Source organism: Podarcis filfolensis (assembly GCF_964270895.1).
Source record: "Podarcis filfolensis genome assembly, chromosome: 13".
In the NCBI taxonomy this organism is placed as follows: domain Eukaryota; kingdom Metazoa; phylum Chordata; class Lepidosauria; order Squamata; family Lacertidae; genus Podarcis; species Podarcis filfolensis.
In genome coordinates, this window is record NC_139615.1 from 44,694,234 (window position 1) to 44,710,561 (window position 16,328).

At 42.8% G+C, this 16,328-nt stretch overlaps 1 protein-coding gene across 7 annotated transcripts in view; it reads left to right on the forward strand.

The window, feature by feature from the left end:
* The window catches only part of ANKRD17 (ankyrin repeat domain 17), a 102,242-nt gene that overhangs the window by 24,491 nt on the left and 61,423 nt on the right, over positions 1 to 16,328 (forward strand). For all 7 annotated transcript variants that reach the window (XM_083582296.1, XM_083582298.1, XM_083582297.1 and 4 more), the window contains exons 2-3: positions 12,565 to 12,718; positions 14,063 to 14,219. In XM_083582296.1, coding sequence (XP_083438422.1) covers positions 12,565 to 12,718; positions 14,063 to 14,219 — 311 coding nt within the window. The remainder of the gene's footprint in view (positions 1 to 12,564; positions 12,719 to 14,062; positions 14,220 to 16,328) is intronic.

Consider the following 16,328-nt stretch of genomic DNA (forward strand, 5'->3'; position numbering starts at 1 on the left):
CTAGAAACGTGGACAGTATCCTGCTGGCTATTTTAGATATAGGAAAAAGACTGCATTTTATATTGATTTTAGGTTATTTTATTTGCCATTGTTCTCTTTTGTACATCAGCAATTTTTAAAATGTTGAGTGGTTTATACTTTTCTTAGAATAAATCAGATAATAAAACTACTATAAATGGTGTGGAGAAGGTTGACAGAGAAGGCTTTTTGTCTTAGTGGCATGGAGCGCTTTTCATCAGCTTTGACTGGTGGCCCAGCTGTGCCCCTATCTGGACAGGGGCAGCCTAACTTCTGTGGCTTATGCTCTGGTAACCTCTAGGTTAGATGGCTGCAATGTGTTATATGTGGGGCTCAGTGCTGGATTTACATATAAGCTAAACAAGCTATAGCTTAGGGCCCCACTCTCTTGGGGTCCTCCAAAAAATTTAAAGGAAAAAAACCTGGATACTTCTTAACTGTATTTCAGTTCAACAATTACTTTGATAAAATACATGTTTTGTATTGTGCAAATGGCTTTAGATACCTATTAGGTCCATAAAATACCATATAGCATATATTAAACACAAAAAAACAGCGACCATTTGTTTTTGACAAAGGACAGCTGGACATATAAAGGGCCCCATTACCTTCAGTAGCTTAGGGCCTCATCAAACCTAAATCCGGCCCTGGTGGGGCTGCCTCTGAAGACTGTTTGGAAACTTCAGCTGGTGCAGAATTCGGCAACCAGGATGCTCACTGGGGTAAGACGGTTTGAGCATATTACATTGATCCTGGCCCAACTGCACTGGCTGCCAATTAGTTTCCAGGCCCAGTTCAAAGGGCTGGTTTTGACCTCTATAAAGCCTTAAACAGCTCAGGATCGCAGTACCTCATGGACCACCACTCCCCATATGAACCAACTTGGCTGAGGCCCTTCTTCATATGCCACCTCCACGAGAGGTCCAGAGGGTGGCAACACGAGAATGGGCCTTTTCTGCAGTGGCTCCTCGATTGGGGAAAGCTGTCCTAGGGAGGCTGGCCTGGTGCCTTCAGTTTACATCTTTAGGTGCCAGACAAGATTGTTTCTTCAAATAGGCCTTTGGCTGATTGACATCCAATGCCCATTTAAATGTGTTTGTAGGAGGGAGAGTGTTACAGGTTTGTTCTGTTCTTGTTTTTATTAGGTATTTTGTGTTTCTGTTTTGTATTTTTATGGGGTGAACTGCCCTGAGATCTTTGGATGAAAGGCGGTGTACAAGTTTTACTACTACTACTACTGCTACTACAACTACTACTTGAGTAATGCACTCAGTGCTTTGCCTAAGCTTGAAGACAGACCTGCTGCATGCCATCTTAAGACTGTGACTAGATGCAGATTCCATGACTTCAAAGTTGGCCAAAAGCAGTTAATGATAGCCGCTGGATAGGATGACTGTAAAAGGGGAATGGTTTATTGATGTAAGGCAGGGGTCAGCAAACTTTTTCAGCACTGCCCCTCAGACCTTGTGGGGGGGTCGGACTATATTTTTTTTGGGGGGGGGAGAACGAATTCCTGTGCCCCACAAATAACCCAGAGATGCATAGGCAGGCCCCACAAATAGACCAGAGATGCATTTTAAATAAAAGGACACATTCTACTCATGTAAAAACACACTGGTTCCTGGACCATCCGCGGGCTGGATTTAGAAGGCGATTGGGCCGGATCCAGCCCCCGGGACTTAGTTTGTCTACCCCTGATGTAAGGTAAAGTTGATCAATAGCTAGTAGCTATGGCTGCTGTGGGACGCGGGTGGCACTGTGGGTTAAACCACAGAGCCTAGGACTTGCCGATCAGAAGGTCGGCGGTTCGTATCCCCGCAACGGGGTGAGCTCCTGTTGCTCGGTCCCTGCTCCTGCCAACATAGCAGTTCGAAAGCACGTCAAAGTGCAAGTAGATAATTAGGTACCGCTCCGGCAGGAAGGTAAACGGCGTTTCCGCGTGCTGCTTTGGTTTGCCAGAAGCGGCTTAGTCATGCTGGCCACATGACCTGGAAGCATGACCCTTGGCCAATAAAGCGATATGAGCGCCGCAACCCCAGAGTCAGTCACGACTGGACCTAATGGTCAGGGTTCCCTTTACCCTTTACCTTTATGGCTGCTGTAGGCAACCTACAGTTTCAGAAGAAGTATGTCTCTGGAGTGACAGTCGCTGGAGAGCGGCAGTGGGAGGAGGCTACTTGTGGACTTAGCAGAGGCATGTGGTTGGCCAAAGTATATGAAACAGGATACTGTTCTAGATGGACTTCTGGTCCGATCTGGCATGCTGCAGTGCTTATGTATTTTCTACCACTAGCTATATCTCCTTGTGTTGCAGTGAAGGTTGCTCCTGAGGGGTCTGTTTTGATTAAGACAAAACCTTTCTTGCTGCTTTGCCTTGCTGGAATGTGAAAGTTCTTTCTAGAGGGGAAGCACATAACTGAACACACTAAACCTTGTAGTCAAAACAAGCCGTTCTGCCCTAATGTTAGAAATGCAAGAAGGAAGTATGAGGTGAGTTGGTTATTTTATTTGGGGATTGTTTATGCCCACAGAAATTTGTCCTAATATGCAAACAAAGCAGACATTTGTACAGAGGGTCTTTCTATAAGGCAAGTTGCATTTATAACGCTTAATAAAAAATTATTATCTTGGGAGCATCCCCTTTGATAGGGAGTTTGGTAGAGGGATTCTTTACGGATTATGGATTTTTCAGCTGGCTTCTGAAGTACACTCAAGTAAACGAGCATGTGAATGCTTAATTTTTCATTCATATTAATTGTATTTGAATTCTCATGAAATGTAATAACAAAAGCACCAATCTAGCCTTGCAAGTGGCTACAACATTTAGTAGGCCTACATCGCCTTTTTACTAGACAAATTGCCTCATAATTTTATTTTATTTTTGATACACTGATGGTGTATTTTAAGACAAACAGCCAATTATTGCTTGTTGTAAGTGACTATTATAAGCTGGGTGTTTTTTTCTTAATGTTCAGACCATTGTGTTAGTTAGAACAATGTTCTTAGTGGGTTGATTTCTAGAGCTAAAATGTTAAGTATACAGTTCTTCATTGTCACATCTTTGTATATTATAGAAGTGGTTTTGAGATAAGGGTTGTATCCAGAGCCAGTCCTCCTCAGGGTAGACCCATTGAATTAATTCAGTCTGATTGGATACAACCATAATATGCTATGAAAAATGGCTTCCTTAGGTGGGTGCATCAGCAGAAAAAGACACGTTTTAATGTTAGTTGTACATGTCAGATACAGTCTTCAAATTAGTTAAAACAGTTTTTGTTGTAATAAACGAGAAACATTTTAGGGGCAGTCTACCTAATAGTAAGTATACACATTTTGTACTACTGGACTAGGATACAATCAGTGTGGGCTAATATAAAATTATTCTATCCTTTGTCTAGGTGAATCTAAATGATTTTTGAAATAAAATGACTGTACTTTATTCTGAGGGTACATTCTTGGACACTGAGCCCCTAGTGGGCATTGCCCTAGGCTCTTTTTGTGATGCTAAATCCACGCTGTGCAATGCATGCTGTGAATCTTATGCATATTTGTTCAGAAGTAAAGTCCAACACTGTTCAGTGGGACTTTCTCCAGGTAAATGTGCATACTGCAGATAACTCAGTCTGATGAATTTTGTAAACTCAGGCTTCATCTAAGTTGTTAAATGTGATAAACACATGAAAAAGCCTATATACTTTTATTCTTTGATTCATTTCACAGCTTTTGAGAGGTTTCTCAAACAATTTGTTTTCAGGTTCAAAGTCCAAACAGCTGTGCATGTGTGGGCTTTGATATTTAGATGCCTGTTTTAATTTCCTGACCACGAAATGTTATTTCTAAAATGACATAGTTGTCAGTTTCTCAGTGCAGAGTCCCTGAATGACTAACATTTTTTGTTGGACGAGATTTCGTAGACGAGAGTCTATTTATCATATGCAGTCTTTCCAAGATGGATTGTTGAAACTCTCTGGCCATGTGGTTTGGAAAAGCTGTACTCTGGATTTTATAATGAAACTATTTTTAGCGTATGGGATTATTCATTTAGTGTGCTGATAATGGTGAAGATAGTTCATGATTGGATTTCTCCTTTGCCGGCTTGCATGACACATGATATGTATGGTACAGTCATGCTTTCACAAGAAGATGCCACTTTACTCTAAATGCCTGCTGAGAAAATCCATAATTTGGTAAGCTGTTGAGCAAGTTTTACATGAATTATTGGTTGATAATATTGGCCTAAAAAAAGTTATTTTAAAGCAGTGAGTTGAAAGGATTTTAACTGTTTAAAAGGATTTGTGGCAGGTCTCCAGATTCATAGAACACTTCTTAAATTCCAGCTGTTCCTGAGTCAAAAATTTGGACTTTTCACCATGTCATTCTAAAACTGCAATTCATATTTTATTCAGAAGTAAGCACTATTAAGCTTACTAGTGCTTACTTCCGAGTAAACATGGATAGGATCTGTAATATATATTGAACATTGGTTAACAATATCTTTTATTAAGCCAGCTGCAGTACAGTCCATACATTTATGTTTGAAAGCTAAACAATCTTGCAGATAAGTTATATTACTTCGAATGAATTTTATTCAGAAATCTTAAATTACTAACCCAATCTAGGAGTCTCATCAAGGTAGGGAGAGAAGTATAGAGGCTGTATTTTATTTTTCATTTGTTGGTATTTAGTACCTCACAGATCATACCAGGACTCTGAAGTATTAGAATTGAAGATATTTTTCTTAGTGATTTGCAGACCAAAAGAGAGAACTGAATTCTACTCCATCCCCCAGCACTAATTTTTAAGCTGGAATCCCTGTTTCTTCCAATTGATTAGTACAGATAAAACAAGTGAACAAATGTTCTCATGCACCTTGTGAATGTGAGCTAATCAGCACAAACAATAGTAAACTTTAAAGCCTGCCTGTGCCTTATCCTTATCTCCTCATTTCACTCAAGTCAGAGAAGAAGGGAGGATCACTCTCGTGAGCAGGGAGGAATGGTCTCTGTTGTGATTGCGACCATGGCATTTGTGGAATCCTTACTGGAATGTAACTTTGGCTTAAATGGTATTGCTCAAGAAATGGCTGGTCCACTTGGTATTGCCTCGTATTGTTAATGCCAATTCTATTCTTAAAAACCACATTTATCAGACCATTAATCTAACTATAACAATACCTCTATAATGCACCCCCCCCCCTAATTTATAAAACAGTGTTTTGGAAGTCTGTGCAAGTAACTCACTCATTATAACATGGTAAGGAAATCCTTGTGATCTAGGCCAATCATCTAAAGTTGTCTTAGGGCTGGGACCTTCCTCCAACCCCAGTCTTTTAAATGGGTTTCACTCTTCTTCTTCTTCTTCTTCTTCTTCTTCTTCTTCTTCTTCTTCTTCTTCTTCTTCTTTTTCTTCTCCTTCTCCTTCTCCTCCTTCTCCTTCTCCTTCTCCTTCTCCTTTTAGGATGTAACTTTCTGATGACTGTGTCCTGGTGTGACTCACCTTACAAGGCCAGTGGTTTAAACCTATGGAAACAAATTACCTTTAGGCCCCAGAAGGCTGCTGGGTACATAATACAAAATTAGAACATATTTGTCTGCACACCTTTTTAATTGTAAAATTTGCATTAGGTGCTACCAGGGAGTTGGGACAGTTAGGAAAACCCTTTCTAATTAGAAGGGGTTCCTCCTTAAGTCCCTGCTAGTGAGGAAATGTGGTGCCATCTGAGTTGGACAAAACACTTCCCTCTATTATACAGTTCAGGGCTTACTATTGTGTTAGTGAGAGCTATTATTCCAGCCACATTTATTTCTACAATATATAAAGAACTCTTTGTTTTCTCAACTGTCATTCTGGATTTTGTCATGAGAATCAAATTTGTGTAGCATAATTTGGGGGAGTTAAGGGGGTTTCTAAGTTGCATACTGCATTCAACCACCCTACACTGGCTTTTTATAGCAGCCTATGGGTTTTCGTTAACAATCCCAATAAAACTTATATGCTGCCCTCACAGTTGCAGAAATTTGAGTGCTGAGGCACAAATTTCTATGTAGATTTTAGTGGTAAAGTAGTTGTTGACAGTGCCCACTTCGCATTAAGATTTACTTGAATAATCTGTTTATGTGGAATTTGTCAAAATCTGACAACAATCAAAGGTTCCTGAGAATTCCAGCTAGCTATTATATTTTCAGCTTTAAATACATGTAAGAATGTTGGTGGCTTTTGAAAAAAGAATGAGAGCTTTTCTGCTTAGGGATAGTTTGTACGACTAGGTGCTCCCGTCCCTAGTCACATTTTTTCACTTACATTCATTTCATTGATCATTGCCAAAAGAAAGGCGAGGTGCATATTTTACAAAAGCAGCAGTAGTGAATAAAGCATGACATTTGTATGCATTCTGAGAAATAAATTGTTTTTCATTAGTTAGTAAACTGTTTAAAAATTTAGTACCAAATTGTAAAATCTTAAGACATATATATATAACATGATAATTGCAGAATGTTGCTTAATGAACATATGTTTGGGTTCAAAATGTGGTGTGTTTGGTGCAGAATTCGGTTTGTTTTACTTGGGTCACAAAATATCCTGTATTAAAGGAAATAAACTTGTATAGATGAGGGATGATTTCACTAAACTTTGCTCATTAAAATTATTTCTTACCCATATTTCATCATAAGGTTCCAGTTACAACCATATAATCCAGTAACAAAGGAGTTCAACGAAACAATTTAAAACAAGTCAAAGAATGAACAAATGGAGGTAGTCCTACAGAAATCACATACATTTTACCGGCCCAGAAAAATAAATTGTGCCCAAGAAGGACCTAATTTTGCATGCAAAGCTATTTACCTGAAACCACACTCAATTGTCTCACACCTCATGTCATGTGTGGGACACATTAAAAGGCAAAGCCTGCCTGCCAAGGAATGGTGTTCATTTGCATGCAACTTGAAATCACACCACCCCAGCAAAGAAAATGGGCTTTGTAGGCAGCTGCTTCCTTTGCCTGCAAGGTTTGAAATCAAACTGGGGGCAAAGGAACATTTTGTTTGCAATTCAGGCTGGTCTGTAAAAGAAAACACTTGAACTGATGCCATGGTGATGTCAGGTCATGGAGACCTGCCACTCTCTCAGTGTGACTCATGGAAGTTTGGCGAGGTCAGGATCTGGTCCACTGGCTGCATCCAGTTCCCTACTCCTGTCCTAAACAGTTGATTCTGCACTATGTATTAGGAGGCAGGCTTTGTTCAGCAGGGATGACTCTGAGGGCTGAATACATGGCTCTTCCATGTGACTGCCATTTTTTTTTAAAGCAACAAGGTCAGAAGCAATCCCATGCAGTGTGTTCAGAGTGCTCACTTAGAAGCACAGAAAGGGTGGATAAAGCAGTCTTGGTCATCCCACGTAGCAACCACGGCTACCTCCTAGAATCTGTACAAGAGGCTATTTCCTTTCTAGTCTTAATTGGGCGTTGCCCTAAAGGGTGGTGGTGGTAAGGGAAAGCTTTTAGGAAATGACACATGGAGCTGCAGACAAGATAGCTGCTATATATTGCCCTGCCGCATGTCCCACCGTTCTTAATTTAAAGCTGTATTTGTTTGCCCAGCAGTCGCAGCATAAGACTAAGCGCCAACTTTTAGCCTTGTGGAGAGGGATAGCTGCCTCCAGGGACATGAAAGAATGAAGAACAAGCCTCCGTGCAGCTTTTGAAGCACTAGCCGATCCCATGTTAAGAGGGCAGTACTAAGAGAGTCTAAACCACAGAGCCTAGGGCTTGCCGATCAGAAGGTTGGCTGTTTGAATCCCCACGACGGGGTGAGCTCTCGCTGCTCGGTCCCTGCTCCTACCAACCTAGCAGTTCAAAAGCACATCAAAGTGCAAGTAGATAGATAGATACCGCTCCGGCGGGAAGGTAAACGGCGTTTCCGTGTGCTGCTCTGGTTCGCCAGAAGCGGCTTAGTCATCCTGGCCACATGACCTGGAAGCTGTATGCCGGCTCCCTCTGCCAATAAAGCGAGATGAGCGCCGCAACCCCAGAGTCGTCCACGACTGGACCTAATGGTCAGGGGTTCCTTTACCTTTACTGAGAGAGAAGGTACACATTCTTCCTTCTCCTAAGAGATAGCAGCCAGGCTACAAGAGCAGTTATAGCCCTGTACAGTTTAGAACAGGTATGGTTATAAAGGCTTCATGTGAGACCTCATTGTTGCTGCTATTCCCGACTTTGGGTTAAGCGCACCACTGCTGTATGGGGATTGCCAAAGTAGAGTCCACAGAGCACAAGCTGGGCTGCTGCCCCATTCACAGTTGCTTGCAGCCTGATCTACCTTGTATTTAAACTTTTTATATTTGCACTGTTAAGACGAAGCTACAGTTAAGCACCTTATATCTCCTGTTGTGCAGTGTGAAGTGATTTGGCCTTTTATGTGATTTCTCCACAGAGTGAGGAAGCAGGTCCAACTAAGCTGGTACATACAGTGCCGTTGAAACGTGGTTTTTATTTATGTCCTTGTTTTGTAGCTGCACAGAGAAAAAACACTTTAGGCACCCCCGCCATCCCTTCTTCCTGGTCCTTCTTTTATGAAGATGAAAGCAGGGATCCTTTTTTTTTTATTTTAAACAGCTAGCTTACCAAGAAAATAACCTTGATCTTTGAGGCTGTCATCCTTTCTGCACAGGAAGCCTTTATTTGGCAATGAGATTCTGTTCTAACTCACAAAGGCAACGAGAGTGACAGTACTTGCTGTGGTAACTGAGCATTCAGCTTGGAGCAGACCTTGAAATCTCCCAGGTGATGTTTTCTAAGCCTAGGTAACTAGGTCTCTAACAGGATCTGGACGTTAGACCTTATCTCACCATTACTTGCCACATCTGAAATACATTCCACTTGTAGATGGAGTAGGGAAGTTAAATTTGATAGTCTGCTTAATAGTGTCTGCTGTATCTATTTGTTTCAGGAACTTTTGGGTGGATTGTGAGGCAAGCCTGCCAGGATTCTTCCCTCACCTCATGTTCCAAAACTGCAAAACTCTACCTGCTATTCCAGTGCACCTTCAATACTAGCGAATGTATTATGACATAAGCTTTGGGGTACAGAAGTATTTAGGTAAAGGTAGAGGGACCCCTGACCATTAGGTCCAGTTGTGGCCGACTCTGGGGTTGTGGCGCTCATCTCGCTTTATTGGCCGAGGGAGCTGGTGTACAGCTTCCGGGTCATGTGGCCAGCATGACTCAGCCACTTCTGGCGAACCAGAGCAGCTCACGGAAACGCCGTTTACCTTCCTGCCGGAGCGGTACCTATTTATCTACTTGCACTTTGACGTGCTTTTGAACTGCTAGGTTGGCAGGAGCAGGGACCGAGCAACGGGAGCTCACCCCATTGCGGGGATTCGAACTGCCGACCTTCTGATCGGCAAGTCCTAGGCTCTGTGGTTTAACCCACAGCGCCACCCGCATCCCCACAGAAGTATTTACCTGCACCAAATACTACCTTTTATCAGCAGTAAGGGTGATGTGGAAGGAGCACTTAAACCCTAGACTTGGGACCTCTCTCTCTTTTCCTGTAATGGAGGAGGGGTTCCATGAATGGGTTGTCTTCTCCCAATTGCCGCCCTAGGAGGGAAGATGCAAAGGAGCAGGGCTCACCTGAGGGGGACAGACAACCTCTCCCCAGTTCCCTTTCTGCCCATCTCAACCCTAGGATGTGTTTGGCTTGACTGGCTGTCAGCTTTGGCCCTGTATACCTGAAGGAGTCCTAAGCAGTGTAGGGATTCAGAGGTGAGCTTGGAAATGGTCTAGAAACCTTTCAAAATTGACTAGGTATGTTCCTGCCAACCAGACTCAGTATTTTGAACAAACTGCAGCTTATGAAGTCTTCAAAGGCTGCCCCCCACAGCACACATTGCAGCAGTAAATCCTAGATGTTGCCAGAGCCGTGGCCATAGTATCTTTGAAGGAGAGGCTACAGCTGGCACACTGGCCATAAACTGCTGAGAGGCACTCCTTGCCAAGGTGACTACTTGGTCCTCTGGTGATGCAACTTGATCTCGGAGTACTTCCAGGCAGTGATCTGGATCCTTTTATAGGGAGTTCAGTTTCATCTGGGTCAGGTTGAGCACCATCTCCCTGGATGGGCAGATCAGCTACCCACAGAATCTCCATCTTCTCAACTTTGAGTTTCAGTTTATTGGCCCTCATTCAGTCCATTACTGAGTCCAGGTAGTTTCAGCATTTTGACTGCCTCACCTGACTCCTGAAAGAAAGCTGAGTGTTTGGGGAAGCTTTTAATATTTGATGGATTACTGTATTTTAATATTTTGTTGGAAGCTGCCCAGAGTGGCTGGGGAAGCCCAGCCAGATGGGCGGGGTGTGTGTGTGTATTTTTTTTTTTTTATTATTATTATTCATTTGCACTTCACTCCAAATCCTTGAATAATCTCTCCCAGCAGTTTCATGGAGATGTTGCATACTAGGGGTAATATCTGATGCCTTCCTTCACTTAGGATAAGGATTTATGCTTCCACAATAGAACTTTGCCCCCCCTCCCTATATGTACCCTATAGCCTCCCAAAATCTGCTCCGGAAAACCCCTAGGACAGATTTAGTGGGCGTGCAGGGGGAGTTCTGCTGCACAAGGGAAAATTCTAGCGCTGGTGGAATGAGATGGAACGGGCGCTGACGGAACTTAGCTCTGTTTCTGAAAGAAGCATAATCAATGTTTATTAACCTATAAAACAAGTGATTTCTACTTGAATGGTAATTTATACAGAAGTGAATATTGTAAATAGAGTATTCCCAGGCTGAGATTATTTTACTGATTTTATTCATTTATGAACCACATCCCGTAAATAACTTTTGGATGTTTTAACAATGAAAAGCATAAATAAAAACAATTCAGGTCCAGTGCAGATTCAGACTGCGATAAATGTCTCCACTTAAAAGGTTTTTGGTAAGGGAAAGTCTGCAAGAGGCACCGAAAGGGTAGGAAAGATGGTTCCTGTATTGGAAGGGAGTACTGTAGGTGCCACCAGACTAAAGGCCTGGTTCCTACATTGTGCAGAAGGGACCTCCTGATGAAACAATATCTGTAAAATGAGCTTGAATTGGATAATATGAGAGAAGGGGGAAAACACATTTCTATCTGCTTCCTCGACTCCATATATAATTTACAAGCTTTCATCGTAGTTTGCATTAGTTGTCTTTCAAAAAGCCAGAAATGCTTTATCTTATTGTAAAGATGTTCCCAACTCATTTCAAGATGCCCTTTCCAGCTCTACAGCATCTTCTTTGTGATGGGGACAGCCAGAACTGCACACAGTTGTGGTTATGCCAGAAATTTGTACAAGAGCTTAACAGTATTAGCAGTTGGGTGTTCATTCCCAATCCCTGGCATGAAATTTGCCCTTTCCCATGGCTGCTGTACATGGGACAGTATGTACTGTACGTGGGCTGCTGTACATGGGCTATCCACCATGACCATCATATCTTTTTCCTGCTTAGTAACTGCCAGTTCAGACCCCTTCAATGGATATGTGAAGTTAGGGTTTGTTAGTGTGTGTTGACTTCTGTATGTGTCCCTTACTCTACATGGTAAACCCATTTGGACTTCATTGCTCCTTATTGTGTAAATAAGCTAGTAAACAATGCAGAAGATGAGATGAGCCCTGCAGTTATTCAGTTAGTCTTAATCTAAGACACTTTGATGAGATCATGGCTCACAATGACTAGGGTAAAGGTAAAGGGACCCCTGACCATTAGGTCCAGTCGTGGCCGACTCTGGGGTTGCGGCGCTCATCTCGCTTTATTGGCCAAGGGGGCCGGCGTACAGCTTCCGGGTCATGTGGCCAGCATGACTAAGCAGCTTCTGGAAAACCAGAGCAGCGCACGGAAACGCCGTTTACCTTCCCGCTGGAGCGGTACCTACTTATCTACTTGCACTTTGACGTGCTTGTGAACTGCTAGGTTGGCAGGAGCAGGGACCGAGCAACAGGAGCTCACCCCGTCGCAGGGATTCGAACCGCCGACCTTCTGATCGGCAAGTCCTAGGCTCTGTGGTTTAACCCACAGCGCCACCCACGTCCCTCACAATGGCTAAAGTCCCTTACTAATGGGAAGCTTTTGTTAGGCTAGAGATGGAGTGGCATGTCAGCCGGGTGTTCAGAAGCAGCTGTGCATGGTGTTTCTAGGTAGGAGTGCAAAAGAAACCAATAAATTTAGAGACAAATAATAAGTATTGCGGTTAACTTTGTTGTTTTCATAAATATTGCCCAGTTGGTTGGAGCGTGGTTCCGATAACGCCATGCTTGTATGGTTGATCCCTGTAAGGGACAACTGCATATTCCTGCATTGCAGAGGGTTGAACCAGATGGTCCTCAAGGTCTCTATGAAATAAGGCCAGTGTTTTGGAAGCAAGTCTGTATGAATGCTTTTATTGACATTTATTCTCACACTATAATATAGCCAATTGGATATTGAAGGGCATCATCAGCGTCTTTTGATTTTGTCACAGCATTGCAAATGGAGTATGTGTTAAAACGTTTTCCTTCCTTTTAGGTGGAGTCCTTTATTTTGGATCAGGATGACCTGGAAAATCCAATGCTGGAGACAGCTTCAAAATTGCTGCTGTCGAGTACTGCTGATGGTGCTGATCTAAGAACAGTAGATCCAGAAACCCAAGCTAGGTTAGAAGCTTTACTAGAAGCTGCCGGTAAATATTATTATTATTATTGTTATTATTAGTTTTATTCGAGTTCGGGATTTTTACTTACATTATATTATCTCCTTCCAGTTTTAAATTTCCCGTACAATTTTTTCCTTTCCCTTCCCCCCTGCCCCAATCCATTGGAAGGGTTCAAACTATTATCCTTAGCCACGGGCATAGTGTCTTTAGTTTCCACTGAATGTCTTTTGTTCCAGTAGTTTTTATCCATTGAAGATAGGGGTTCCATCTGTTCCTTATCGTGGTGGACTTGACCTTCCACGTTGTTTCCTGTGACATGACTGCGACAATGTCCGACTGAATAAGTTCAAACAAATAACTATTCCATAGTTGTTGTTGTTTTGTTTTTATTATTATTATTATTATTATCATCATCATTATTATTATCATTATTAATATTATTATTTATGTACCACTATTTATTGGTAGATCCCAAGGTGATTCGCAACAGAAAAATACAAAATGAGAACGCAAAATACATAATAAAACAAACCAATAACCCCTCCCACAAACACACTTAAAAAGCCATAGAATGTTAATCAGCTGAATGCCTGGTTGAAGAGAAACGTTTTTTGCCTGGCGCCTAAAATGTAATGCAGGCTGCAGGCAAGCCTCCCTGGGCAGAGGATTCCACAAATGGGGAGCCACTAACAGAAAAAGCCTGCCAAAAACTATTGATCTTAATTTAGATACTTCCTTACACTTGCCAGTGCCTTTTTGATTTTTTAGGTTTTTAGCAAAGCACAAACTTGTTTTTTACCTGCTTAACATTTGCACAAACTGTTTTATGTTGTTTTATGAGCAGGTTCTATTCATTTAATTGCTAATGCTGGTTTTATTTTCTGCCTGTACCTTGGTTGACAGACTTTTTTGTTATATCTTAAATGTTAAGTTTATTGATTTGATATTTGCTTTGGAAATGTATTTTAAATTTAAAAACAGTGTATAAAAGGAGAGACTGTAGTAACACTATAAACACAACCTGTCAGTTTCTTTCTCATTAGGTCTATACATATTTGGTTGTGTGGAGATTCTGGTTTCTGATTCAAAAGTCAGAATCGAGGATTGGTAGCGATCAGTAGTAACCTGAAATAAGAAACTATAAACTCATTGAAGCCAGGAAGAATGTACTAGTAACTTTTAATATCCTCAAAAGATTGATCTCCAGTGAATTTTCGCACTACATTTCCACCGCTGAAAGTTTGTTGGCCTTTCCCGATATGATAAAACTAGAATTTTGCTTGTATTTTGTATGTGCTCAAATGGTCTTTGTTCTTCTCTTTCCCGTGCAAAAACTGCTTATCCACCGGCTTGTTGATCTTGGAACAAAAGGAATAGGTAAATTATCCACAGCCGATGGAAAAGCCTTTGCAGATCCCGAGGTGCTTCGCAGATTGACGTCTTCGGTCAGCTGTGCGTTAGATGAGGCTGCTGCTGCGCTCACCCGAATGAGAGCCGAAAGTACAGCAAATTCAGGGCAGATGGACAAGTGAGTGTTTGCTTCGCCAGAGCCTGTTCTAACAGTCTTGACAGCTGTTCCTTGTGTTTCTGCGATGGTTGAAACGAAAGTGTCTGCTAAATTACCCATATTATTAATACAAATATTATTTCCTACTTGAACCATTTGGCACTAGGGATCTCAAGGAAGAGAAAGCAGTGCACTTTGGAATAACCTTGGAACCCCCAGAGGACGGGGTGCACAAATTTTGGCATGTCTTCATACTCAGGCATTGTTTGGGGTCACCATCAAGGCCCACTCTTAAGTCCTCTGGCAAATATCTTTCATGGCTTCTGCATTCTGCGAAACCCAGCATGAAGAGAGAGAACAATCCTTTCTCTTCCCCAAGTTCTCTGCATGTGCCACAGGACTCGGCAGCAAAGGCAGGATTAATATTTCATACCAGGCATAGTGAAATACCTCTCTCTCTCTCTCTCTCCAAGTACTCTGCAAATTGCTGAGAATTGAGGGAGGAAGATGTACATTTGGGGCAGAGGTACCGTATATACTCGAGTATAAGCCGAAGCACCTAATTTTAGCACAAAAAATTGGCAAAACTTATTGACTCGAGTATAAGCCGGTTTGCCACACCACAAACCTGGTGGTGGCGGCAGTGGAGGAGGAGGAAGGAGCAGCCCCAAAGGGCTCCTTTCAGGCCACTCATCCCTCTGCTGCCTCTGCCGCTCGCAAGAGCAGGTATAGGAGCCGGCTCCTGTGCCTGCCCTTGCAAGAGGCGGGCGGCGATGGCAGGACCAGTGGTGAGAAAGGGCTCCTTTCGGGCCGCTCATCCCTCCACCACCGCCCGCCTCACTCAAGTATAAGACGAGGGGGGCTTTTTCAGCATTAAAAATGTGCTGAAGAAGTCGGCTTATACTCAGGTATATACGGTACTTGAGTCCACAGGCCTAAAACTGTTGACATGATAGAATTGCTCTCTCTCTCTGTGAACGTGTATATAAATATATATCGCTGCACATGCAGGATCAATTTCTGCTATTTTAAAATTTCTTTTGTTGAAGATTCCAAGACTGTAGCCAATAGTATTGGTCTAGTTATTGTGAATATTTTTCAAGACGTTCATTCAAGCTTTTCCTTTGTCTTCCTGTGTACTAGACCTTTTCCTCCGAAAAAATAATGCAAGACTTTGTTTTGCTAAGGTGTGTTGTCTTGTCTTGAAAGATCCAGTGGATGAGTGCTGCATTAAAAAAAACACGACTTGGACTTCATTTTCCTGTCTCATGCACAGTTTATGATTTGTGATTGGCCTCTTCAGTGCCTGCAAAATCTGCTTCGGACAAAAATATTGAAAGTTCATATTGTGTTTTGAAACAATCCCTGCAGGAAGCCTTTAAGGAAAGGGTCTGAGCTAAGCTAGGTTTAAACAGTTAACAGTTGGAAGGGCCCTAGCTCAGTGGTGGAGCAAGGTACCAGGTTTGGTTCAATCTCAGTCATCTTGCATTATAGTGTTTTTAGTAAGTAGCTTTTATATTCTAAGCCTCATGTGTTTTCCCCCCGTTTTCACCATTACCATGTTTTTCGCTCTATAGGATGCACCCGACCATAGGATGCACCTTGTTTTAGAGAAAAAAAAAATTATCCCCCTCTCTGCTCAGCGCCCCTTCAGCAAAAGCGGCAGGAGAAACGGAGCCCCTTCCATTTCTCCTGCCGCTTCGCTGAAGGGGGGCTGTGCAGAGATGGGGAGATTCCCCCCCCTTGTTCTCTCCCTCTAAAACAAGGTGCGTTCTAGGTGCGTTCATCCAAAGCCTCTACCTTGGAAGCCTGGAGAGCGAGAGGGGTCGGTGCGCACTGATCCCTCTCGCTCTCCAGGCTTCAGTGAAGGCAACCCGAAGCCTCTGGAGCGCGGCGGGAGTTCCCGCTGGGCTCCGCAGGCTTCAGGTTCCTTTCGACCTGCTCTTTGGGGCTGGCGGGGGGAAGCGCTGCTTTCCCCCACTGCCAGCCCCAAAGAGCAGGTCAGGAAACAGCGCAAAGGCTGCGTGCAGCCTTGCTGCTGCCCCCTGAGCTTGTGGGGCTGGCGGCGGAGGGAAGCGCTACTTTCCCCCACTGCCAGCCTCAAAGACCAGGTCGGGGAGCAGCGCAAAG